This window comes from Oryx dammah, unplaced genomic scaffold (assembly GCF_014754425.2).
Source record: "Oryx dammah isolate SB20612 unplaced genomic scaffold, SCBI_Odam_1.1 HiC_scaffold_25, whole genome shotgun sequence".
Lineage (NCBI taxonomy): Eukaryota > Metazoa > Chordata > Mammalia > Artiodactyla > Bovidae > Oryx > Oryx dammah.
Genome location: NW_024070209.1, coordinates 98046797 through 98072640, shown reverse-complemented (window position 1 = coordinate 98072640; position 25844 = coordinate 98046797). Strand labels below are relative to the sequence as shown.

Sequence of the window (25844 nt, the reverse complement as noted above, 5' to 3'; positions counted from 1 at the left end):
AAAGACCCTCAGGGGCGCTGCGTTTTGTGATCATCAGTGACAACCATGCTTCCTCCAGGATCCCTTCTAGAAGGAGACATAGTGAAGTTTACCCCGGTTCTAAACACAGTGTAGAATAGGAAGTGTCACGGTGGGGCGGAGTGAGGCGGGTGCGCCTGGAGTTCAGAAGTCTCCCTGGAGAAGGACTCACTGGCTGTTTCTGCAGTTATATTTGGCAAAAGGCACTGCTTAAACATTTAATTGACAGATTTGTCTGAGTTTGAGAATGGTAAAATGAGTGGTTCTCCAACCTTAACCTCCCCAAAGGATCACCTAAAAAGATTGTTAAAAATGTACAAGCCCTACCCTAGATTTTCTTTTCCAGTGGGTCTGGGCAGTGGGCCTGGGAATATGCATTGTCAACAGAGCTTCCAGGAGATTTGAGAAGCACTGGCTAAGACTGACCCATAACCTACCCCAGTCACTTTGAAATCTCTGTAGGACTTGAGCTGACCAGCCTGAGTGCAGGGTGCTTAGGAGAAGTCCACAAGTCCTGTCCCACCCCAGGCGTCCCTTAACTCCTAAAAGGCAGTGTGGTGCCTCTTTGGCACAAAGAGGCTGCAGTGAACATCACTCCCACCACCAACCCAGAGGCTTAGTGTGAGTGGGAAGGCTGTCCAGGGTTCAGGGTGACACCTGGCAGCAGTTCTCAAGGGCCAGATGGAGTGGGATAGAGACTGGAGGTCTGAGGACGAGGGGTGGTTCCCAGCACTGCACTGGGACCTGCCCCTGCAGGATGTGGAGCTCCTGTACTTGGGCAAAGCACAGCTGCCCTCGCCCTACCCAGACCTGCCCAGATCCTGCTGGGTCACGATCTCTGGGTGAACCTCACGTGCAACCAGTTTGGGGACCACCAGTAGACTCGGGGAGAAAAAGGCCTGGGTGGGCAGGGAAAAAGTGAAGGACTATGTTGCTGAAAAAGAACAGAAGGTTCTGGGGGTCAGGCCTGAGCTGATTCAGGGAAGCCCCTAACCACAGATGCCCTGGTGCTGAGATGTGGGAACGAGGCCTGGGGAGGTAGGAGGGGGAGGACAGGTGGCTGAAGGCATTCGTGGCCACAAGTACCGTTTCCTGGGTACCCCAAACACGCCGGCCACTCTGCCAGCCACTTGGTACACACCATCTCATTCAGTGTCAGCATGATGGTTAACATTTGCCAACAAATCCAGCAGCCTGATCAGCTGAAAGGAGCTGGCTGAGCCCACCCCAGTGCAAGCCCACCCTCCAATCCTCTTTCTCCCATTGTCTCCAGCAAGGTTATTGAGCACTGCAGTAACTTTAAAGAGGAGAACATGGACACGTCCAGATAAGGCCTCCACCCCCATGGCCTGCCACTGGTCTGGACTACGAGGTCGAGAGGAAGCGCGCTCAAGCCACCCAGCCGGCAGATCCCCACACCCCGGGGAGCCTCGCACTGGACGAAGGGACACAGGGGAACTTTTGCACAGCCGACGCTTTTCCTTAACATTAGTGAGATATATATATTATATATATATATATATATTATTTTTTTTTGGTTAGGAAGTGTGAAGTTTTGTGTGTATGATTTCTGTACAAAAACAAAAGAAATAACCCCCTGAGTCCTTGCAGCTTCCCTGGCCATTCTCAAGCCCCTACTTTCAAAGCCTTCATCGCTGCCACACTCACTCCCACCCCTGCCAGACTAAATGCCTCTAACATTGTGAGTGTTTGGCCCGTGCCCTGTAATCTCCGACCCTGGCCTCGCTTCCCGTTCAGAGAGGCAGTGGGGCCCCCAAGAGCCCACCCCAGCCTCCTAACCTGCCCACCGAAGCCCGAGAACGCCGTTTAGGTTCCTCGGTGCAGCTGATGGGGTTTGGGGATTAAAAACTAACCCCACTGGGTCTCCCCAATGCCTTGGTGCTCCTGGCTGTGGGCCTCTGGGGTGAGGAAGTGAGCCGTACCTGCCTCAGTCCAGGCAGTCCCAGCCCCAGAGGGCCTTCAAGGCGCCCAGTGGCTCTGCTGCCCTCTGGCCAGGCCTGCCTGAGGCCACGCTGCTATGGAGGCTGCCTCCTAGTCTCCCACCAGGCCCCAGGTTGTGGAAGGCCCCAGCCCAGGGCTGGTCAGAACCCGGGCAGACTCCACTGCCCCTTCCGTCAAACATACCCAGAACCTGTGCACCCCACCACCCGCCTCCCACCCTGGAAGCCAACAGCTCTGGGGGCCAGGGGCTCGCTCTCTCCCCACGCCTCATCGGCCTGCAGCCCCCACGGTGCCCAGGCACCCCACCAGCAGAACTGAGCCTGCCTCACTCGCCCCTGCCTGCCCCGTGGCCCAGAGGAGCCCACACCTCTTCTGTGGGCAGGGGGGGTCCCCACGCCAGCCTGGCGGCCACAGGCAGACACCTCCAAACCAGCATCTACCCCCTCCCGCCTTGCCCCAAGGCTTCCCCTTGGAAACCTCTGCGTTGGGTTTCAGAGAAGTGTGTGACACACAAATGTATCTCAAAAACACCTTGTGGTCCTCCCTTGACATCACTCTGAGTTGCTTCTCACGGCACCGACAGCGGGGAGGAGGCCCCGTCTGGAACAAGGGGCCAGGGAGCAGAGCCAACTGCAGGTGGCCCTTAGGGGGTGGCTTTTCGTCCCTCCTTCCCTGGGCCTGTGCTTTCGATTCTCCTGGCGTTCCTGCCTCCAGACAGAACAGGCCGGATGAGCAGCCCAGGGGAGAGGCACCTGGTCTTCTTCCCCTGGGGTCTTCCTCCCACACCCCAGCCCTGGGAAAGGCCAGCTGCCCTGTGGCCCCTCCGCTCAGCACACGGGCCCCATCTGCCCTCCCTTCCATGCTCACGTGGCCTGCGCCAGACCCCAGGCAGAGCTCACATCGCATCGCTTTACCAGCCGGGGCCTGGGTAAATGTCTGTACTTTGGGATGTCACAGAAATACATTTTTGTGCAAAGTGGAGAAGAGCAGAGTGTCTTTTTTTTTTTTGTGGAAGGGATGGGGCCATGGAGAAGGGGCCTGGGCCGGCTTGGGCGGTGGGCCTGGAGTGTGAGAGCAGTGACGGGAGGGTGCATTGGGTCAGTTTGTGGGCCCAGCCCAAGAGGACAGGTGGCAGTTTGGTCAGTTCAGTTGCTCAGTCATGTCCGACTCTTTGCGATCCCGTGGACTGCAGCACGCCAGGCCTCCCTGTCCATCACCAACTCCCGGAGTGTACTCAAACTCATGTCCATTGAGTTGGTGATGGCCATCCAATCATCTCATCCTCTGTCATCCCCGTCTCCTCCTGCCTTCAATCTTTCCCAGCATCAGCGTCTTTTCAAATGAGTCAGTTCTTTGTATCAGGTGGCCAAAGAATTGGAGTTTCAGCTTCAGCATCAGTCCTTCCAATGAATATTCAGTACTGATTTCCTTTAGGATGGACTGGTTGGATCTCCTTGCAGTCCAAAGGGCTCTCAAGAGTCTTCTTCCAACACCACAGTTCAGAAGCATCCATTCTTCGACAGTGGCAGATAGGGCTGGAACACCTGCTTTTCCTCTGCAGTGTCTCCACACCCCTGTGCCCAGACACTGAGGGTCCAGCTGGCCACAGACCAACAGGATCCCTGCCTCCAATGGCTGTCTGATGGTAGAGACATATGTTAAATACAAGATGATGACGGTGTGTGAGGAGCGGGGAGAAGGGAACACAGAGCAGGCCCCTTGGGCGGGCCAGCAGGACTGCAGGCAAGGGACAGTGTCCCAGTGCGGGCAGGGGAGGCTTCTCACAAGGGGAGACCGAGCTGAATCCAGCAAGAAGACAGGGCTGCCAGGCCTGGCTGTAGATGGCCAGGAAAAGGGGGCTCCTAGACAGGGGCTCTGCCAGGAGAAGGGCCTTTCAGGGAGAACGTGAAGCAGCCCCCGTGGCAGCAGCAGAGGGAAGGATCAGGGGCGCCAACGGAGGGAACGAAGGAGCCAGGGCCAAATCGTGAGGTGACTGGGCTTTGCCCAGCAGAGTCTGTGTTTACACTGGCTGTTTTCCCAGAGTAACTCTCAGCAGTGCTCCCTATGCCCCCGAGGTAGTACTAAGGCCCCACCCAACGGTGGAGAGCTCTTCCCCAAGAATAGTCCAGGCGCTAGTCCCAGATCAGTTGGACCTGTTTCCACACGTGCCAGGTGGGTGTGTCCCCAGCGCCCAGTGAGAGATTCTCTGCTACACCAGACTGGAGCCAGCTCCATGCCCTCTTCTCCACCAGGCCTCAACCTCGGCCTATGAAAACTACAAACTCTTCAGCTCCAGGGATTTCATCCACTCCCTCCTCTGACTTCACACCTAGAGTTTCTAACAGCCCTGGGTCACACCTGGAAGATGACCCTACCTGACACCCCCTGTTAAAGTGCCTGCCCGAGAAACCTCCAGGCTGCCAAAAGAATTTACTGTTTGGGGCTTCTCTTGTGATTCAGTGGTAAAGAATCCGCCCGCCAATGCAGGAGACACAGGATCGATCCCTGATCCAGGAAGATCCTATGTGCCACAGAGCAACTAAGCCCGCACAACTACTGAGCCTGTGCTCCAGGGCCCAGGAGCCGCAGCTACTGGGCCCACGTGCCACAATTACTGAAGTCCGTGCTCCAGAGCCTGTGCTCGGCAACAAGAGAAGCCACCACGATGAGAAGCCTGCACACCGCAACTAGAGAGAATAGCCTCTGCTTATCACAACTAGAGAAAAGTCCATGCAGCAACCAAGACCCAGCATAGCCAAAAGTTAAACAAATAAACATATTAAAAAAAAAAAAGAATTTGTTGTTTAACATCTGAACAGCCTTTCTTAGAGCATTTACTATAAACAGCTTAAAGTTGTGAATGCTTCCTCTGTCCCTCTGCGGTGTACCTGTACCTCCTATAACTCAGCAGCATCTTTCTCAAGGACCTGAAAGCTATCCCTTTAAAATGTAATCATCAGGAAGGATCAGGCCTCTGTCTCCCAGTCTCCGAGGGAGGACAGAAGCCTAACTTCAGTTGCTGCCAGCTAGCAGACACAGTTGGCTTAATGAGCATTTACCCTGACCCGCTCTTTGTAAGTCTTCACTTCCCTGAGTCTCATCAAGCCCCTGCCCTTCCCCATCTCTACTCCCTCATTCTCCCTTTAAAATACCCAATCACCTCTGTACAAATCAAAGTTACATTCAGTTCTTGTTGGATCCTCTTCCCTACTGCAATAGTATATTACTGAGTAAAATCTGTCCTTACAACTTTAACTAATGTCAAACCTTATTTTAATCTTTGACACCAGCATAGCGGCTGACTCTTGGAATCCTCAGGATTCTTTCTTTTTTAAAATGTATTTATTTTTGCTTGTGCTGGGTCTTCATGCTGTGTGGGCTTCCTCTTTCTCACTGCAGTTGCAACTCTTTGTTGCCACGTGCGGGCTGCGGAGCATGGCTCTGTGGCATGCAGGCTTCAGTAGTTGCAACATGCGGGCTCAGTAGTTGTGGGTCTCGGGCTCTAGAGCACAGGCTTAGTAGTTATGTCTCACGGGCTCAGCTGCTTCAAGGCATGTGGAATCTTCTTAGACCAGGGATCAAACCAGTGTCCCCTGCATTGGCAGGCAGATTCTTTAGCACTGAGCCACCAGGGAAGTTCCATAGTTAGTAGATGTCCCCACTTGGCACACTAAGCTATGCAACCATTGCAGTAATTAAGACAGAGCTGCAAGTGACAGATACTCAAACACTTGCCTAAGTTAGTCAAAGGTAGGAGGAATTTCATTCATTAATGCAACTGGGAATCTAGTATTAAGATCAGCTTTAGTAACAGTTGGATCTAGGGGCTCAGACCATGTTTTTAAGACTATCTCTCCAGACTTCCCTGGTGGTCAAGTGGCTAAGACTCTGCACTACCAGTGAAGGGGGCCTGAGCTCAATCCCCTGCCAATGCAGGGAACATTGGGTTGATCCCTGGTCTGAGAAGATCCCACATGGGGTCAGGGAACTAGACCCCACATGCCACAACTAAGAGTTCATATGCTGCAACTAAAGATCCTCCATGCCACAGCTAAGACCCGGCACACCCAAATAAATATCTTAAAAAAAAAAAAAAAAAAAAAGACTGTTTCTCACTCCCTACTTCAGTGCTGGTTATCTCTACATCTCTTTATAGTTGGCCTCCTCTTCTGCCAGAGTCTCTCACCACAGAGCATAAAACCGGCTGCCAATTGCCATTATATCCTATTTCTCATGCTTGAGATCCAAAAGAATGCCCCTTTCTCTCTCAGCATCTATAGCATACTCGCATGGAATGATTCTGATTGGCCCTGTCAAGCCACATGTCCATCACTTAGGTCCAATCACTGGGAATAATGAAATGAGGACCATGTTTGCCTTCTAGTCACAGGCCCACAGTCTCTCTCCCACCACCCTATAAGTGAGGGACATAGTTCTTTCAGATCCACACAGAATGCAGTCAGTTCTCCAACAGAAAAGGGGATGTTGAGCTGACAAAAACAAGTGTCATAGGAGTATACTTCGGAGCCAGGAGGGCACTAATCTGATGGAGGGAGGTGGATGTTGGTATCAGTGGGAGGAAAAGAAGGAAAGGCAGGGCTGGATGGGAAGGGAATGTAAGTAGTGAATGACTAGGCTTTATGGCAGATTAGCCTGAAACCCTAGGTTGGGCAAGTCATTGGGTGTAGGTGCTGGTTTAGACCTGAGGCGACAAGTCAGTCCTGTACTAGACACTATTTCCAATATTTAGTCCTCCAACCACCTGAGGAGGGGTACTATTATCATCTCCATCATATAGACAGAAACAGAACTCCGCGTGGTTTTGTAACTTGCCCAAGAGCACACGGGTAGGAAGGGGCAGTGCTGGGATTTCCGGCTCTGACCCAGTCGGGCCCCTCATAGCCAGAATCTGCTACCACGTACCTCCACTCTGCTCTCATCCCGTCTGCAAAATCTGAAAATGAATAGACGGAGGTAAAGTTATCACCCCGGAGTCACTTTGGGCTAGTCCTGCCTCTCTTGAGGCTTCGAGCATCTCATCTCCGAACCGAGCGCAATTCTGCCACCTGGAGTCACAACACTTGGATCTTCCTGGGCGCATGCGTGAGGCTGTGGCCTGGGGGCGGGTGGTTGGAACTCCAGCGGGACTGGATCGGGACTCGCAGCGGGAGCTAGATTTTTGAAAGTTACCTGGATGCTCAGGCCTGAGGGGTGGGGGATGGAGCTGGGGGAGTTACCGGCTGCGCGCGCGCCGGCCCCGCCCTCAGCTTCTTCAGGCACCTGTTGGCTCGAGGGCCTACTAAGCCGCAGCTGTCGCCCAATAGGCGGCCTCCCTGGCCCAATCCGGCCACGCCCACAACCCGTATCCGCCAATCCCCGGGTGACCGCGAGCCCTGTTCCTCGGAGGGCCCGCCCCTCTGAGCGCTTCTTCCGGGTGGGGCCCGGGGCCGAGGCGATGGCGCCCTGGGCGCTCCTCACCCCTGGGGTTCTGGTGCGGACCGGGCATACTGTGCTGACCTGGGGGATCACGTTGGTACTCTTCCTGCATGATACCGGTGAGCCGGAACCCTCTCGACCCCGGACCCACCCGATCCCGCGTGATTCCTCAGATGTTTAGGTCTCACTGAGTCCCTTGTCGAACCCCCCCGATGATCCTGGGATTTCCCCGACTCCTCCCGCGCCAGAGGCCCACTCCCCACCTCTCATTCCAAGAGCCACCTGCTTTCCGCCTAATACCCAGTTGAGCCCTAATTAATCCCAGAAGCTTCCTGATCCCTGCCAGATACCCTTGTCTGTCCCAGGACCCAGCCGGTGCCCACCTGATCCGACGACCAGCTGGAGACCCCATCTTCCCTGATACTGGGATCCGCCCGACCCTTTCCAGGAACTGACTCCCAAGATTCCGAGGATCAACTAGATGAAGGGATGGCATCCCGCCCACCCCATCCCTGCGTGGCCCTAGCTGCCCCAAGTCTGGTCCCCCCACCTTCAGGCAAGAGGACACGGCATAGGGGAGCAGCCTGTCCCTCCTTTTCTCATCCCTGTGAGCGCTCATTCATTCCACCCAACCACTTCCATCTTTCCCCCTCTTTACCTGCCACAGGCCACCTCCAGCACAGGCTGTAGCCCTTCCTCACTACCACCACCACAAGCCCCACCCCTTCCTCCTTCCTGCAGCCTGACCTCCTGGACCAGGGGCATTCTCACTTTCCTCCCAAGACCTGAGTCTCCTCCACTGGCTTCACCCCTTAGCCTAAAAACCTGCTGTCTCCCCATCGGAAAGAAACCCCCCACTACAACCTCCTTTTCTTCTCCACTCCCTTTTACAGTCAAGGGGCACCTGAGTTGTCCACACTCTGTCTGTCTGGCTGTCTCCTGCCTCTCCGTCCTCAGCCCTCCACCCCCTTCCCCCAAACCTTCAGACACCTCCATGGGCTGGACCCTGGAGGTGGCCTGGGCTCCCCTACAGCATTCCAACCTGCCAGCCACACCCTTCTCTATCTCTGTTTCTTGTGCATCTCTGACCTGGCCAGCCTCTTCCCTTCTCAGAGCCAGAGTCCTCCTCCTTGTCCCCCATATCCAGCCAAGTCTGGTCCCATCACCCCTTACCTCCAATCTGGCCAACCCCCTGCCATTACCCTTGCCCAGACACACTCCTCTCTCTGTCCTGGATAGCCTCCCCTCTGATTCATCTTTACTTTAGCACTAAGAACGCTTTCAGAAACATGCATGCTAAGTCGCTTTCAGTCATGTCTGACTGTGCAACCCTATGGGCTGTAACCCACCAGGCTCCTCTTGTCCATGGGATTCTCCAGGCAAGAATACTGGAGTGGATTGCCATTCCCTCCTCCAGGGGATCTTCCCCACCCAAGGATGGAACTCGAGTCTTTTATGTCTCCTGCATTGGCAGGAGGGTTCTTTATTGTTAGCGCCACCTGGGAAGCAGTTCAGAAATATATCTGACCCTGTAACCTTCCATGGTTCCCTACTGCCCTCCAGAGATAGTGTGGATTAACTGCTTTTTTTCTTTTCTCCCAAACCTGAACTTCTCCCTCCTCCACCCTATGTAGTGGCCACACCCGACCATTCATCAAACTCAGGCCTTTGTTCAGCCAGGGACACACTTCCCGCCTCCAGTTGCACCCTCCCCCGCCTCGCCTGTTCCACAGTCCTGGCCTCACTCTCCCACTCTGGTCTCTCCAGCACTTCGGCAGTGGGAAGAGCAGGGGGAGCTGCTCCTGCCTCTCACCTTCCTGCTGCTTGTGCTGGGCTCCCTGCTGCTTTACCTGACCGTGTCACTCATGGACCCGGGCTACGTGAATGTCCTGCCTCAGCCCCAGGTAACTAGGAGGCCCAAAGCCCTCCTCCCTCCACCAGGGAACTCAAGACTCCAGGGAGTCTCATGCTAGACTCAGCTGAGAGCTTTCCTAGGGAATCCCAGGGAATCATCTTGCCAGACCTAGGGCCCTGTCCTACAATGAGAAAATTGCCAAGGTCCAGAGGGGAAGTAACTGGCCAAAGTCACACAACCTTACAGTCCAGGGCACCCTGCCCCTCTCTACCACCTCGATGACGCATGGGATGGGCCCCCAATGTGCACACCCAGAGCTAAGCTGGCCCCCAAGGGAGACAACTACAAATCTCATCTGCCTCCCAAGGGACCCCCATCTCACCCTCTGTCCCCCGTTTTTCAGGAGGAGGCCAAGGAAGAGCAGACAGCCATGGTTCCTCAGGCCATCCCCCTTCGGCGCTGCAGATACTGCATGGTGCTGGTGGGTGATGGGGGACCTCCGTGGGAGGACTCGGGCAAGGCCGAGACTCCTCGGCCTCAACCCCCCTCCTCCAGGAAGCCCTCCCAGATGCCAGCCCTGACCTCCCGCCTTCATTGCTGGGCCTAGAGGGGAGCCGGTGTTGAGGCCCAACTCCCTCTGTGCCCACAGCAACCCCTGCGGGCTCGGCACTGCCGTGAGTGCCGCCGCTGTGTCCGCCGCTACGACCATCACTGCCCCTGGATGGAGAACTGTGTGGGCGAGCGCAACCACCCACTCTTCGTAGCCTACCTGGCGCTGCAACTGGTGGTGCTTCTGTGGGCCCTGTACCTGGCATGGTGGGTTTCCCTGGTGCCCTGGGTGTGGGGGAGGGCCAGCACCCCCCAGGCTCCCTCTTCAGGGGCCTCGGACCCTCGCCCAAACGGCCGTCCCCTCGGGCGACCCCGCCCCCAGCTCTGGGTCCTTGTCTCTCTCCTTCCCTTGCAGGTCTGGCCTCCGCTTCTTCCAGCCCTGGGGGCTCTGGCTGCGTTCCAGCGGGCTCCTGTTCGCCACCTTCCTGCTGTTGTCGCTCTTCTCCCTGGTGGCCGGCCTGCTCTTGGCCTCGCACCTCTACCTGGTGGCCAGCAACACCACCACCTGGGAGTTCATCTCCTCCCACCGCATCGCCTACCTCCGCCAGCGCCCTGGCAACCCCTTCGACCGTGGCCTGACCCGCAACCTGGCCCACTTCTTCTGTGGATGGCCCTCGGGGTCCTGGGAGACCCTCTGGGCCGAGGACGAGGAGGAGGAAGGCAGTAGCCAAGCTATTTAGGGTCGCTGGAAGCTGGGGCCACCTTCTTGTGCCTGAAAACCAGAGAGGCTGAACCCAGAGGGGTCGACCCTCCAAGGGCCTGGGGCTCCTCACTCCTGCCCACTCCTTCCAGGGCTCAGAGTGGAGCCGAGGGACTGTACCCTGCCTCAGTAGGCAGCTCTGCCCTCCCCAGGCAGAAGAAAAGGAAGAGGACCCATGGTGGAGGCTCAGGCACAAATAGAGACCTGGGCTTCGGACACCTCCATCCCACCCCCCAAGCCAGGCTGCGTCCAGTGTACATACAGTTTTATAAATTTAATGAACCATAAAGCAAGTCAAGTATTAAAAAAAAAAAAAAACATTCCTCACTGCGCAATGCTTTCTGGTCTAGGTCTCACAGCGGGCAGGGGAGAGGAGGTTGGGAGAAGGGGGCGGGCAGCACTCGCCCGGTGACTGAGCAGTGCCCATAACAGCAGCCCCATGTCCACCACCTCGAGCCCCAAGGGCCCATCAATCCCAGGGTGCCCAAGTGGGCAAAGCAGAGGCTCAAACCGTCCGGGGTCGGGGAGTGGGCAGGGGGTGGAGAGGCCGGGAGGCCTCAGGGCTCCAGGAATCTCTCAGACACGAAGTCGAAGTCCCGGAAGGCAGCCTGCTGGCGGGCGGTGAGGGGGCTGCGGGGGTCGGGTGGGGTCAGGGCAGGCGGCAGCCCCGTGAACTCCCCCTCGAAGTAGCGCAGGTCTGTGGGGCCGCAGAGGGTGGGCACAAATGGGGGCTGGACGGCGCGGGCGAGCAGAGCCTGCCAGTCGGTGGTCTGGGGGCAAAGGCATACCTCAGATGATGGGAACAGCAGCCCCCATGGGCCCTCGACCCCTCCCTCTGCACCAGGCACCGGGACCACCGTGGCCACAGCCGCTCACCCTGAAGAAAGGCTGGGTCTTGATTTCCTCAGCATCTCGTTCGCCCGCCCCCAGGCGCTTCTCGGGGCACTTCTGGAGGAGCTAGGGGCGAGGACAGGGGTTCATTCAGGGCACTCAGCCCCAGGCACTGCCCACCTGCCCCCAGCATCTCGGGTAGGGAGCCCAGAGAGCCACGAGTAGCCCTCTGGCCCAGCCTGGGACCCTGCAGCAATTACCTTCTGAATAAGCTCGAGGCCTTGCACCGACAGAAAATGGGGGTATGGGGCTTCCGCATTGACGATGCAGTCAAACACCTCCTCCTCGGTGTCCCCTGGAAACGGGCACTGCGGGGAGGGGGCTCAGCAGGGAGCACCGCCCCCCAACCTGGGGGCCCCAGCAGCTCTCCCCATCCAACACTCACCTCGCCCACCAGCATCTCATAGAGCAGCACGCCCAGCCCCCACCAGTCCACAGCCCGCGTGTAGGCCTCCTGAGTCAGCACCTCGGGGGCCAGGAACTCCGGGGTGCCACAGAAGGTGCTTGTCCGGTCCCCGAAGCCGATCCCTGCCAACCAACACCCACACTGATGCCAGCGTACTGTGGCAGCCACAAGAACCTCTGATTGTAAGAATCAACCACCAACCCTTAGGACCCCATGCAAGGAACCTCATGCTGAGCCCTGCCCCAACATCCTTGGAGGTGGGAACAGTTTTTATGCCACCTGATAGATGAGTCTCAGCAAAGCCTGTGTGTCGGCCATGCAGAAAGCAGAACCCAGGGCCCTCTCCCAACCTAGGCTCTCCCTCCGGCCGAGGGCAAGGGGGTCTTTCCAAGTGTTTAGGGCAGGGAAGGACAAGCCAATGCGTCTAGCTGGTCCCTGGAAGGAGCTGGGATGCACATTTCCTGGAAGATGCCACTTGCTCGCCACCCTGCTGGCTTCGGTGGAGCAAGCAAGGCAGAAGGACACAGCTCTTAAATGGGAGGCACCCACCTTCCTTACAAAGCCCAAAGTCCGCAATCTTCAGGAAACCCTGGGCGTCCAGGAGAAGATTATCCAACTTAAGGTCTCTGAGGGCAAGGCAGGGCAGACCCCGAAGGAGCTGAGAAGCGCTGAGGCCCAGGGAACAGCGGCCCCGCCTCATAGCAGCCCAGGAGGAGGGCAGCCCCTGACCCCCTTGCCTACTCCCCCAGCATCCCAGGGGCAAGTTACCTGTAAATGATCTTCTGCTCATGTAAGAACTGCAGCCCCAGGACCACACAGGCCAGATAGAACCTGGAGGGTTGGTGCAGGGGGTGGTTCAGGCCCAGGACTGTTAGGGGCAGGGCAGAGAGGCACCAGGACGGCCATGGCCTGGTCACCCCCGATGTCCCTGCCAGAGTCAGATGTGGGCGAGAGGCTGGAAGGAGCCTCCTGGGGCAGGGGTGGGGCTCCTCCTGATAACAGCCTACCCTTCCCAGGCCCTTAGCTTGTGCCAGGAATGACACCGAGTGTCCACATGCCCATCCTGGCATCCTCCTGGCAGCCTCGGTTGGTGCCTTCATGCCTATTTTTTTTTTAAATTTTTAAAAAATGTTATGTATATTTTTTTGACTGTGCTGGGTCTTTGTTGCTGTGCATGGACTTCCTCTAGTTGCAGTGAGCAGGGGCTACTCTTCATTGTGGTGCATGGGTTTCTCATTGCGGTGAATTGGGGGTAATGATAACTATTTCATAGGTTTAGCTACAGAGCATGGGCTCGAGGTGTGTGGGCTTCAGTAGTTGCAGCCCTTGGGCTCAGTAGTTGCTCCAAGAAATGTGAGATCTTCCTGGACCAGGAATCGAACCTGTGTTCCCTGCACTCGCAGGCCAGTTCTTAAGCATTAGACCACCCAGGGAAGCCTCATCATGACTATTTTTTTAAAAGGATCTGAGACTCCTGGTAAACAACCCACCCTGGGTCACAGAGCTAGTGGCAGGGCTAACACGTGAATCTGGGCTCGAGAGTCCACACTCTGGTGGGCAAGACATAACAACGCCATCTGTCAGTCCCTTACTGCTCACCAGTCCCTAGGCTCTGCAATTTTAAATGTTATGTCCACCAATGCACCAAGCCTATGAAGCACTTATCATTATCCCCAATTCACCGCCATATACACTGAGGTCTGAGGTCACAAAGGCTGTGAGGGTTTGATAACCAGGATGTGAACCGAGACCTCCCTGACTGCATGTGCTCTTTGGCTGATGGGCACCCTGGAGGAAGCAGGATGAAGGGGCCGCCAGGGACAGGGGGCCCAGGTAAGGCTGGCGGGAAGAGGCGAGAGGGGGACCCACCGGGCCTGGGGCTCAGGGAAGACGTCCTCATGGATCTGCATCATGAGGTCACCGCCGGGCGCAAACTCGGTCACGAAGCAGGCGTGGCTGGAGGTCTGGAAGCAGGCGAGGAGGGGAAGCAGGAATGGATGCCCTGTGCAGCCCACGGCCTCAAGGATTCGCTTCTCACAGTACAGGCTGCAAGAGGAGGGCATGGGTTTTACAGGCAAGGAGGGAACCCAAAAGGGAACTAAGACCTCCCCTGGCTGTGCCCTGTCACCCACACAACTCTCCTGGGTCACTGGCTCTTAAAACTGCCAGGCAGGTAGAGTGACAGTTCATATGTACCCGGGGCTGGCACAGGTCTCGAACTTGTACCCCCACCCCGTTCCCATTTCACAGATGAGGAACCTAAGGTACACAGAGAGGAGACCTGCCCAGGGGCACACAGTTCACAACTGCAGTTGCTAATAAAAGAGCCCAGGCCTGGCTGGCCCCACAGGGTCACTTCTTCGAAGCCCCAGCAGCATTCAGCTGCCTTCTGGAGCCACCAGCGCAGCCCAGGCCTGCCGTCCTGAGTTCTCTCCAGAAGCCAGGGTGCTAGGAGCCCCCCAACCTCAACACACACCTCTCAATCTCGTCCCGGCTCAGCACCTCCTGCTTCTTCAGTGCTTTGATGGCATAGTATTGCCCCGTCCCCTTGAACTGGACCAAGAGGACCTGGGACCAGAGAGAGGTTTGGGCTCCAGGTGGGCAGTACAAGAGTCTGCTTCCCCTGCCCACTGCCCCCCAGAGCCCAGAGCCCTCTAGCAAATGTGCTGGGGCCTGCCCACCCCCTTAGCCCCTTACCTTCCCGAAGTGGCCCCGGCCCAACACAGCCAAGCAGCGGAAGTCCTGAAGCCGGGGGGGTTTCCTGCAAGAGAGAGGGTACAGGAAGCCCCCAGGACAATGAAGGGCTGGGCCTCCACCAGGAGTCGCTCCAAACCCCCTGTGTTCAATCCTGGGTGGTCCCCCTCTAGTGGGCAGCTGCAGAGCCCGGGGTGGGGCAGGGTTCCCGGGACTGCAGTTTCCTGGGGTCTGGCAGGCAGGCTGAGCTCAATAATGTGGGTTCAGCGAGTGAGAACCTGAGAGCAAGCCAAGGAGCCTGGGGTGAGATGTGAACATCTGACATGCAAATACCCAGATGAGTGGATAAAATGTCTCAAACACCGAGGTGAGCCCGCTGGGATACCTGGTAGCCGGGGCTGGCAGAGGCGGCTCGCGTCGAATCCTGGGCTCCATGTGGGGGCGTTTGGTGCACTGCGAGGGGAGAGGGTCTCAAGGCAGAGCAGGGCTTCCTTCCCTCGAGCCCTGCCACCCGACCTGGGCAGCGCCCAGGGTGACCAACCCTGCCCTGCTGCCCCTCACCGGCATCTCTTCGGGGGTTGGCTCCTGGGCCAGGTAGAGGCGAGGGGGCTTGGGTGGGGGTTGGATCTCTTCTCGCAAGGGGGTCTTCTTGGGTGGGAAGTTACTGTGGGGTAGAAGCAGACACATACCGGGCACAGACAGCTGGAACAGTGGCGGGCAGGGAGGGCGGGGGTAGACACACAGCCACGTGGGACAGAAAGACAGGTCAAAGGGTGAGCCATGGGGCAGGCACCATCTGCGTCTGGAGAGAGGTGACTCCGCAGAGAAGCAGGCAGCCTGGGGTGAGCGAGGCTCCTCACCTGGGCGAGTCGGGATCGGTGGCCCGCTGGGGTGTGGCTGGGGTCTGGGAGCATGTTTTCGGGGGGCTGATGGTGCTTGGGGAGCTGCAGGGCGGCAGCAGGCTCATGACCAAGCGCCCCCAGGCCGCCATGCTGAGGTTCATCTGGGAAGCCCTCAGGAAGTCCTGACCTGGGGCAAAAGCGGGCTCAGTCTTGAGGCCTCCGGAGGGGCCCAGCCCTGCTCCCTGCTCGCCAGCCTTCCATACCTCTGCGTTTTGAGAAAATGCGTTTCTGCCTCTGCAGTCGGGGCCTCCTCTCAATGACAGGGTCACAGAAGGTCACCTGTGGAGGCAGGGGGCAGGGCTGAAGACCAGTCCCCTCCCACCTGCCAACCTGTCCCGGGAACCTCCTCGGCCTCCAGGATCCCAGCCTAAGCCCGTTGTCAACAGATGCAAGAGCTACAGGGACTCAGAGAGAATGGATTCGGCATCCTCACTGGTACCAGGGGGGAAACTGAGACCTGGAGAAGAAAGGGACTTGTCCAGGGTCGTGCATGCGGTGGGGCGGTCAGGACAAGGAGAGGCCGTTCCTCTCCCGTGAAGTCCTCAGAGAGCGGCTGGGAATCTTTCATCCCTGGAGAGCTCCTCCCTCAGGGCCTCAATTTCCACTCCTAGCTGTGGGTTGGTTGGGGGGCACAGTCTCCAAGGCCTCTCGAGCGCTAACAGAGCCAGGGGCCCGTGAGGTCAGAGGGCAGGGGCCGTGAGGCACCTGGGCGAAGAGCAGTCCCTGTGGCACCAGGCTGAGGGACAGCTGGTGACAGGCATTGTCCAGGAAGTCCTCCAGCCTCAGGAAGGCCACACCGCACAGCTGCCTCCAGTCCCGCCAGTGGACCCCGATCTCCAGCTCCCGGGCCTACACAGGGAGGCCAAATTGAGTCAGGGGGAGCCTGGCACCAGCTACTACCCATCCAGCTTTCCACCCCGCTGCCCACGATCATCCCAGTCCACACAAGGGCAGCCTCACCCGCTCCAGGGCGATGACAAAGGTCTGGTCCCAGGACTGCTTGGCCACAGGCCCCCAGCCCGTCTGGCCCACAACGCGATTGTCCACCTTCAGCACAGCCAGCACCTCACCTGCAAGGCCAGAGGTAGGGCTCAGGGCCGGCCAGCAGTGGTGAGGGGACCTTCACGTGCCCCAGCTCCCCGGGGCCCCTACTCACTAGCCAGCTCGCCTCCCCCACGCTGCTGCTTGGCTCTGCTCCGAAGCCAGCCTTGGGAGGGGCTCCCAGCCATCGCGGCCGCGGGGGAACGTCCAGGCACCGCTATCAGCAGCTGCTCACAGCCCAGGAGGCGGACCTGCAGTGTCCCTGTCGGGGAGCGTGGTGAGGAGCCATCATCGGACACCATCCTCCAAGGGGTCGCTGGGACCCCAGGAATGCTGCCTTCTCATGGAGGTAGCAAACCCAGAGCCTGCTCGCCTGAGGCCTCGGCAGCCACCTGGGGGCCACCCTGGGGGCTGACCAACTGGTCCTCCCCTCCTGCCGGCCCTCTACATGTGGGAAGAAGCAGGGACACGGAGGCAGAGGACCTCAGTCCGCATGCTGCCCAGGGCTCTGGGTCTAGGGAGCACCATGCCAGGGACGAGAGCCCCAGAGGAGCAGAGTGCCTGGCCAGCCACCTCCTCCCAGGGCCTGTTTCCCCATCCATACAGTGGAAAGGAGTGCCAACTCAGCCCCACTTCCTGCGGTGGGTACCAGTGTGTTTTGCCAACCAAGTGGGTTCATTTTGAGGATCAGTAGAGATTTGTCCCTCCAACGGCAGAGGAAACAGTAGGACTCTAGCAGCTCCTGAAGCCATCATACATGGGGCCAAAGAGCCCCATTTTGGGAGTCGGGGCCTGGAGGGTTATACTCCGATAGACTTTATAAAACGAGGCAGTGCTCAGGATGGGAAGGTCATCCTAGAAAGAATGACTGGAAGAATGTGGGTGTTTAGCTGGAAAACAGCTTATGAGGTGGCTTCAAGTACCTGAATTTTAGGCCTTTTAACAAGCCCTACAGATGGTTGGATAGCATCACCAATTCAACAGACACGAACTTGGAGAAACTCCAGGAAATAGTGAGGGACAGGGAGGCCTGGTGTGCTGCAGTCCATGCGGTTGCAAAGACTCAGACACGACTTGGTGAGGGAACAATAAACAAGACCTTGCCCTCACCTTTCCCAACTTGTTGACTTGGTCAACTCCCATAAGCTCTTCAAGGACATGCCTCCCCCTCCAGGAAGCATTCCTTGGTTCCCCAAGGCCAGGTGAGGGGGCCCATGCAGTCCCTGTACTTTTCCCCTTCAGCTCTGCTCACAATGGGATGATTGTGTAACATCTATTTATTGTGTATCATCTATCTATCATCTATGTGTTCTGTACCAGCTCTGTGCAGGCAGGGGTGGGGCCCTCTAGTTGGCACTGGGTCCCAGGTGGGAAGCTCAGGGCTTCCATAATGTCAGATCCACTTGGGATAAGGAAGAATTTTCTAATAGTAAAAACTGCCCAGAACTGGGTACCAAGGTCGCCAGGGCTGTGAGCTCCCTAACACTGGCAAGTCCAGCCTAACACTCTCATGGTTCCTCATTGAAACATGCTGGGGAAGAATTTTGGAGAAGATTTTCAATCCCGGTTTCACCATCCCTTAGCTGTGTGACCTTGGGCGACTGAAACGTCCTCTCCAGACCTCAGTTTATCACTCTGTCAAATGGGGGTGATAACATCACCTATTTCATAGGGTTGGTGTGAAAACTCGAGCACTTCACATGCAACAACTCACTGAATTGTCACACCAGTCATATGAAGTAGGTGCTGTTATCACCCCCATTTGACAGAGTGATAAACTGAGGTCTGGAGAGAGGGTGTCAGTCGCCCAAGGTCACACAGCTAAGGGTTAGTGAAGCCGGGATTGGAAATCTCCAAAATTCTTCCCCACTGAGTTCCAGGCTCCTCCCTGGAAGGGAAGGAGAGCTCTGAAGTAGGATGGGCTCCCAGATACCTGTCATGGCGGTGGGCTTCACGAGTGTCCCTGAAGCCTGCGGGTTCCCAGACGCAGCAGTCCTCAGCTCCCGGGCCACTCTGCCACGCAGAGGGTGGGCAGGAGGCAGTCCCTCCAGCAGCTGCTCCAAGGCCAGCCGCAGGAGGTCCAGTTTCTGGCAGGACTCCTGGAGCTGGGCCTGAGCCTGCAGGAGGGATACGGGCAGGGGATACAGGGCCCTGGGGTAATGGCGGGGGCAGCGGCCCAGGCCACCCAGAGGCACCCTGGATGAGGTCTAGACTAGTAGTCCCCAATCTTTTTGACACCTGGGACTGGTTTTGTGGAAGACAATTTTTCCACGTACTGGAGGTGGGAGGGATGGTTTCAGGACAATTCAAATGCATTACATTTTTGTGAAGCTGAAGCTCCAATACTTTGGCCACCTGATGCAAAGAGCCAAATCATTAGAAAAGACCCTGATGCTGGGAAAGATTGAGGGCAGGAGGAGAAGGGGACGAAAGAGGACGAGATGGTTGGATGGCGTCACTGACTCGATGGACGTGAGTTTGAGCAAGCTCTGGGAGACGGTGAAGGACAGGGTAGCCTGATGTGCTACAGTCCATGGGGTCGCCAAGAGTCGGACAGGACTGAGCAGCTAAACAACAATATTTCTGTGCACTTTACTTCTGATCTAATGCTGCCACTGAGCTGACAGGAGGTACTGGTCTGCAGCCTGGAATTTGGAGACCCCTGATCTAGACAAGAATGCGTCTTCTGGGCTTCCCTGGCAGCTGAGTGGTAAAGAATCTGCCTGCCAGTGCAGGAGACATGGGTTAGATCCCTGGTCTGGGAAGATTCCACATGCCCTGGGGCAACTAAGCCACGCACCACAATTATAGAGCCTGTGCTCTAGAGTCGGAGAGTCACAACTACTGAGCCCTGAATCCCTGTGCCCTGCAGCCTGTGCTCTGCAACAAGAGAAGCCACCACAGTGAGAAGCCTACGAACCACAACTAGAGAGTAGCCCCCGCTCACCACTACAGAAGAGCCCGAGCAGTGACAAAGGCTCAGCAGAGCCAAAAAGAAAAAAAAAAGAAAATTATATACATATAAATAAGGTGCCTCCTGTTTCCTCATGGCCATTGCTCATGGCCCGGCGAGCAGTATCATGGCCACTACAGAGGATGGTACCGGTCAGACACAAGCAATGGGAGGGGCCCATGGTCTGACCTCGGCCAGCACCTTGCGGTCCTGCGTTCGCCGGCTACCGAGCAGCTTCACCACGTTCTTGGCGCCCTCAGCCACAGCAGCCTCGATGCGTAGACGGTGCCGTAGCTCCTCTACCATCAGCTCAGGACCTGGGAGGAGGAGGGGTCAGCCTCAGGGCCCTGCCCTGCTCCGCCCTGCCCAGCCCCCTTGGCCTGGCCTCACCTGGCTCAGGTGACCCACTGGCCTCTAGGCTACTGATCTTCATTCGCAGCAGGGCCACCTTCAGCTGGCTGTCCTGGAGCATCTGCTGGGCGGCTGCCAGCAGCTTCCTCTCCTATAGGGTTGCGACACATACCCCATCGGGCCAGGACTAGGCCAGAGCCTTCCTGGTCAGACTGGGGACTGGACCAAGCCTCCTCCATCAGTCTGAGTTGAAGCTAAGCCTCCCTCAGTAGACCAGATAACTACAGCCAGTTCAGCTCAGTTCAGTCGCTCAGTCCAGTCACTCAGTTGTGTCCAACTCTTTGCGACCCCATGGACTGCAACACTCCAGGCCTCCCTGTCCATCGCCAACTCCCGGAGTTTACACAAACTCCTGTCCATTGAATCAGTGATGCCATCCAACCATCTCATCCTCTGTTGTCCCCTTCTCCTCCCGCCATCAATCTTTCCCAGTATCAGGGTCTTTTCCAATGAGTCAGTTCTTCACATCAGGTGGCCAAAATATTGGAGTTTCAGCTTCAGCATCAGTCCTTCCAATGAATATTCAGGCTTGGTTTCCTTTAAGATGGACTGGTTGGATCTCCTTGCAGTCCAAGGGACTCTCAAGAGTCTTCTCCAACACCACAGAGTCAAGGGACTCTCAAGAGTCTTCTCCAACACCACAGTTCAAAAGCATCAATTCTTCAGTGTTCAGCTTTCTTTATAGTCCAACTCTCACATCCATACCTGACTACTAGAAAAACCATAGCCTTGACTAGACGGACCTTTGTTGGCAAAGTAAGGTCTCTGCTTTTTGATATCCTTTATATTTTATTTTTTTAAATTATTTATTTATTATTATTTTGGGGGGCCCAGGCCACATGGCATGTGAACATCTTAGTTCCCTGACTAGGGATCAAACCCACACCCTTTGCATTAGAAGTGCAGTCTTAACCAGGAAGCTTCCAAGCCTCCCTTTTTAGACTAACTCTGCAACAGAGCCTCCCCCATCAGACTAGACAAGGAAGGGCTCATGTCAAGCCTCCATTATGAGATCAGGTTGAGCTTCCACATCATGCTGGGAGGAGCTGGGACTTCACTACTAGACTTGGGGTTGGGCTGGGATTTCCCATCACCCTGGGGTTTTGCCTTCTTTGTTAGACAAGGGATTGGAGCCAAGATGAGATTTGGGGCCTGCCTCCCCCATCAGACTAAGGGTAGAGTGTCTCCCTTACGGGATCAATGGCTAGGCTGTATTTCCCGATCAGATTAGGGGCTGGATCACTACCTTCTGGAATAATCTGAGAACACAATCTCTTCCCCCCAGGGGGCCTTACCTTGGGAGTGCCGCTGGCATAGGTGTGGGTCATGTTCTCAGCCCCCTGCTTGACCTTCAGCTCCACCTGCAGCTGCCTCTGTAGAGCTTCCAGGTGCCGGGCCCTTGCCTGCTCGGCCAGTGGCTGAGGTCCTGAGGCCGCAGGCTCTGTGTGCAAAGAGTGTGGGGCACGTGAATGCCTCCCCCAGAGCCGACAGCCCCGCCTCCCTTGATGCCTCGCTCACTCCTCTCCAGCCCTCTTGGGCGGGGTGCTCTCGGGAGAAGCTCTGAGAGTAGGTCGGGGCCAAGATCAAGGAGCTGGGTCAGCCTGTCGCCTCCCATCCTGAGGGCCTCCTCCGGCCCCTCGCTCACCAGCCAGGCCTGGCCCAGGCCCGGGCAGTAGGATCCGGGCATGAAGCTCCCGCAGCTCCCCATGAAGCTGCTCCAGGCGGCGGCTGGAGGCCCGCAGCAGCTGCTGCACGTGGCCCAGGTGGCGGCGGTCTGTGGCCGCCCGCCGCAGGTTTTCCACACCCTCCTTGATCTTCAGCTCCTTCTGGATGGCCCGGCGGATCACCTCTTTCTCATCCTCCAGGGGCCGATGGCCTGCCCCAGGCTGTGGGAAGGCAGAGGGATCAGGCCTCTGGGACCCCACCTCCAAAGCCTCTGCTCATCACAGCAGGAGTGGGGAGAGAAGCAGGTGTGGATGGCACCCAGGACTGACTGACCCACAGGGCGCCTCTCTGACCTCAGAGCGGGTATCCCTAAGCCAGACGGATGCCCCAAGGCTATTTATCCAGCCTACGCCATCAGAGAGAAGAGGAAGAGGAAAAAAAAAACTGTTAACATTTATAGGGTGTTCTAAGACCTGCCTGTGCAGACATGAACCTGTCGAACCTGAGAGCAACCCCATGAGGCAGGTGCAGTTATCAGCCCCATTTTACAGATGAGGAAACTGAGACACAGAGAGGTGACATAATTGCTCAAGGCCGCAACACAGCCATGGAGAGGCACTGTCTCTTGGGCCCCAGTCTTTCCCTGCCAGCCACACATAATCAGGCTGCTCTCAAGCCTAGGATCCACACTAAGGTCTGACTGCCAGAAAAGAGACCCGGGGGACTTCCCTGGTAGTCCAGGTTAAGAATCCGCCTTCCAATGCAGATGACTCAGGTTCGATCCCTGGTCACAGAACTGAGCTCCCATATGCTGCAGGGCAAATAAGTCCGCACACCACGACTAGAGAGCTCGCAACAAGAGAAAAACACGCGTGCCGCAACAAAGACCCAGAACAACCAACATTTTTAAAATAACTTAAAAAAAAAAAAAAGGCTCGGCCCTGAGAAGGGACCCCCCCGAGGTCAGACAGACAGGGCAGTCCGTGGCCTGAGTAGAAGAAGCCAGGGCTGCTCCCTTGAGGGTCTGACCCCTCAGGTGGCAAAGCAGAGGCCCATTGGGGCTGAGGAGGTCTCCAGGGGCCCACTCCCAGCACAGCTCAGCTCTTGGGAGGAGGTGGAAGGCTCTCTCACCACTTCACCCCAAATGGGAGCAAGAAAAGGAAACCTCTTTCCCAGAGGCCGTTTCAAACCAACCAGTGCCAAAGCTGACTTCAGCCCAGGGTAACTCATGACACCCCCACCCCAAGGACTCTCTGAGATCTTCCATCTTACCTCTCCGCACTCCATCTCCCGCTCCCAGTGGAAGGGGTGGCCACCCCAGTCTCAAGGACCCCCACCCCAGGCCTCCTCTCGCCCGCTGGCCCGGCTGTCAGAGGGCAGGGGCGGGCCTCAGGAAATCCTTTGAGGGCCCTAGGCCAGAGGGCCAGAGCCAAAGGCCTGAGCAAACAAAGATCTCATGGAGCTGGGGGCCCGGCACCGGGGTCCTGAGTCACCCAGCTGCCGCTGCTGGGCGGAGATTAACAGGAAATCGGAAAATGTGTACAAGCCACGGCGGGAACAGGCCGAGGGACCTCCGGAGGAAGAGGGAGGGAGGGAGGGGGCAGACGCAGTCTTGAGTTGCCCAAGGGGTGGGGGCACTCAAGGAGTCTTCTGGAGAACACTTCACCCGTGAGCCGAGCGGAGACCGCGGTCCTGCCGGCTCTGGGCTGGAATCCCGCCAAGTGCGCACACACCTCTCCTTTTCCGCTGGGCGTCTGGGGCCCGATCTTGTTGTACACAGACGTCCCCATCCCCGTTTACTGAGGGCTAGCATTTCTCCTCGCCACCTCCCCCCTACCCCCACTCCGCCGGTCCCCAATAACGAGACACACAGCCTTAGTTCCAGGGCCCACGGGAACCTACTGCTGGAACCCCGCCCCCTCGCCATTTGGGCTGCAAGCCTCCGTGCACCCGGAGGTTCCCGCCCGGGCCGCTGGACTATGCTCCTCCCCCGGGGGGTCCCCCCAACCCTGCCTGTGTGCTCCGGGAGGAACCCCACAAACTACGCGGGGTCGGCGTCCTCCGCCTGCTGATCACATGCTTCTCTTCCCCCCTCCGCCAGAAGTGGTCCTCGAGTGCCTGCACCCGCCCCCTTTGAGGTCCCAGCGGGTGCTCATCGACCTTAGAGTCCTACCTGGAAGAATAGATTTTAAGGAAACTCTCGGGCCCACCCTTGGTGACCCTGACTGCGGATTCAGATGTGCTCATGGGCTGGCCCGACGGAGGCTCTGAGTCACTGGGAGGTGATTTGGGGACATTTCCGGGGGGGCAGAAACCACTTACACCACCACCCCAAACCCCCCAGGGCTCAGATCTGCTCTGCGGAGGTGTAGGGGGCCCAGGGCAGGGGACTGGGAACGGACACGGGAAGGGGTCTGGGGGGGCGCGGCCCGAGCCCGGGCAGTTAACGAGCACCCCCCCGAATCTCCCCCACCCCGGCCCACGCCCGCAGCCCGTCCTTTCCGGGCGCCGTTCACCTGCCGCTGCGCCCCCTCCTCCATGGCGCCGCTCCCGCTGCTCGGCCCCTCCTCTCGACCACTCCGGTTCCGGAAGCCCCGGCCCCCACCGCCAGGGCTTTCCAACTTGAAACTTCCCGGGAAGTCGCGCCGGAGACGCGGGATCCGGCGCCCCCTCCCGAGCTCCGCTGGCCCTGGCGGGAGCCGGGAATCAGCGCCGCCCCTCGGCAGCGCGGGATCGAGCCCCACTGCAGACCCCGAGGCCCCGGATCCGACGTCCCCGCGGAATTTGGAACCCAGGGCGCCTCATCTAAGGCCGAGGTTCCCGCTCCCGTGCGACACTGGGCCCCGCCCCGGGATACAAGGCCAGAAAGGTACATTTCCCGAGCCGGGGGTCTCCAGTCGCCGCCGGGTCGCTGCAGCCAGAGGGGCAGGCCCAGGTGCGGACAGCGCCGCCTGCCGGCCTCGGGGCAAGGCCTGTGTGGCCGGTCCACTACGGGCCTGGTCAGCCTCCTCTTCCTCGGAACCCCGCTATGACCTGGCTCCCTCCCGCCCGAAGAAATCTCTCCTTCTCTCCCATGACATTGGTGTAAAATGGGCTAATAGCATACCTGTCCCCCCTAAGAAGTCTTGGCCCTGTCTGTAGACACTGTAAAAATGTATGTGTGGGAAAATAAAGCCTTACCCAAATGATACCAAATTAGGAATGAATCCAAAATCTCTCAGGACCCCCCCCCCCCCCCCATCATTTGACTAGACTGGAACTCTGGTTCAGCCAGTGCTGTTCATTCAGCCTTTGCTCCAAAGCACTCATCTAAACAGAATACACATTTAAACCTTGAGGAGAAGAAAAAAAACACCATCTCAGGAAAATAGGCTGAGCTAGGTATTCGGGCAATGGCTTTCTAAGGGACCCTGGTTCTTTATTGCCCACTAGTCTAGGCTTGTCTGGAGAAGGGAATGGCAACCCACTCCAGTATTCTTGCCTGGAAAAATCCCACGGACAGAGGAGCCTGACAGGCTACAGTTTGGAGGAGGTAGAGGTTTAATCACTAAGCCGGGCTACAGTCTATGGGGTCAGCCAGCCAGACTGAGCAACACTAGGGGTGTAACTCCAATACTCTGGCCACCTGACAGGAAGAGCTGACTCAATGGTAAAGACCCTGATGCTGGGAAAGACTGAAGGCAAAAGGAAAGGAGGGCAGCAGAGGATAAAATGGTTAGATAGCAAACTCCAGGATATAGTGAGGGACAGGGAAGCGTGGAGTGCTACAGTCCATGGGGGTCACAGAGAGTGGGACACGACTGAGGGACTGAGTAACACAGGGTTGTTCAGCCAATCCCTGTCATCCTATGCTCACCAGCACCTTTTGCCGTGACTTCACTGGAAGGGGCCTCCTCCAAGGGGCCAGAAGTGAATAAGGGTCAAATATTGAAGGTGGCTTATTTGCTGACTTTGAAGAGGTAACCTCCAATGCTTTCATAGGAGAAACCATGTCAGTTCCTCTTTGACCAATTCCTTCAGTGAATGAAAAGTGAAATGTGGCATGTGGGCAATCCTGGGATAGTCCTGCAATGCGAAATCAACCAAATTACACCAACATATGCAAAGGCAACTTGGTTCAGAAGGGGAAATGATGACTTCATAATCAGAGACAAGTGAAACTTTTACGTATATACAAACCAGAATTGTTGAAGGCTAGACAAATATTTAACACCTAGTAAGCTAGGAGGCACATGGTAGACTCTTTCAGGTGGGGTTTATTGAGGTGCCCTTAGCTGAATGTTTATGCTAACAAATAACTG

At 57.2% G+C, this 25844-nt stretch overlaps 3 protein-coding genes across 9 annotated transcripts in view; 2 read left to right on the top strand and 1 right to left on the bottom strand.

The window, feature by feature from the left end:
* Positions 1-2964, top strand: part of ZER1 (zyg-11 related cell cycle regulator) — a 29680-nt gene extending 26716 nt beyond the window's left edge. For all 3 annotated transcript variants that reach the window (XM_040225307.1, XM_040225309.1, XM_040225308.1), the window contains exon 16: positions 1292-2964. In XM_040225307.1, the coding sequence (XP_040081241.1) occupies positions 1292-1349 (58 nt within the window). In that variant the 3' untranslated portion in view covers positions 1350-2964. The remainder of the gene's footprint in view (positions 1-1291) is intronic.
* A 4417-nt stretch (positions 2965-7381) lies between these two features.
* ZDHHC12 (zinc finger DHHC-type palmitoyltransferase 12) lies at positions 7382-10907 on the top strand. 2 transcript variants are annotated; one of them, XM_040225303.1, is made up of 5 exons: positions 7382-7535; positions 9184-9320; positions 9675-9752; positions 9921-10087; positions 10236-10907. In XM_040225303.1, exons 1-5 carry the CDS (start codon positions 7436-7438, stop codon positions 10558-10560), a joined length of 807 nt encoding a protein of 268 aa, XP_040081237.1. In that variant the 5' UTR covers positions 7382-7435; the 3' UTR covers positions 10561-10907. The 2 variants fall into 2 exon arrangements, with proteins under 2 accessions (XP_040081237.1, XP_040081240.1); XM_040225306.1 differs by having other exon boundaries at positions 10258-10459.
* PKN3 (protein kinase N3) lies at positions 10841-24193 on the bottom strand. Of its 4 annotated transcripts, none has more exons than XM_040225302.1 (22): positions 24060-24193; positions 21524-21764; positions 21174-21319; positions 19858-19969; positions 19657-19784; positions 18448-18631; positions 16630-16776; positions 16434-16543; positions 16179-16322; positions 15677-15752; positions 15432-15600; positions 15133-15235; positions 14957-15024; positions 14575-14638; positions 14354-14445; positions 13747-13923; positions 12646-12708; positions 12427-12503; positions 11857-11999; positions 11672-11779; positions 11501-11537; positions 10841-11350 (listed from the first exon to the last, which is right to left on the bottom strand). In XM_040225302.1, exons 1-22 carry the CDS (start codon positions 24081-24083, stop codon positions 11157-11159), a joined length of 2607 nt encoding a protein of 868 aa, XP_040081236.1. In that variant the 5' UTR covers positions 24084-24193; the 3' UTR covers positions 10841-11156. The 4 variants fall into 4 exon arrangements, with proteins under 4 accessions (XP_040081236.1, XP_040081233.1, XP_040081235.1 ...); XM_040225299.1 differs by having other exon boundaries at positions 11457-11537; positions 24060-24186; XM_040225301.1 differs by having other exon boundaries at positions 11457-11537; positions 19669-19784; positions 24060-24186.
* Positions 24194-25844: the final 1651 nt, after the last annotated feature.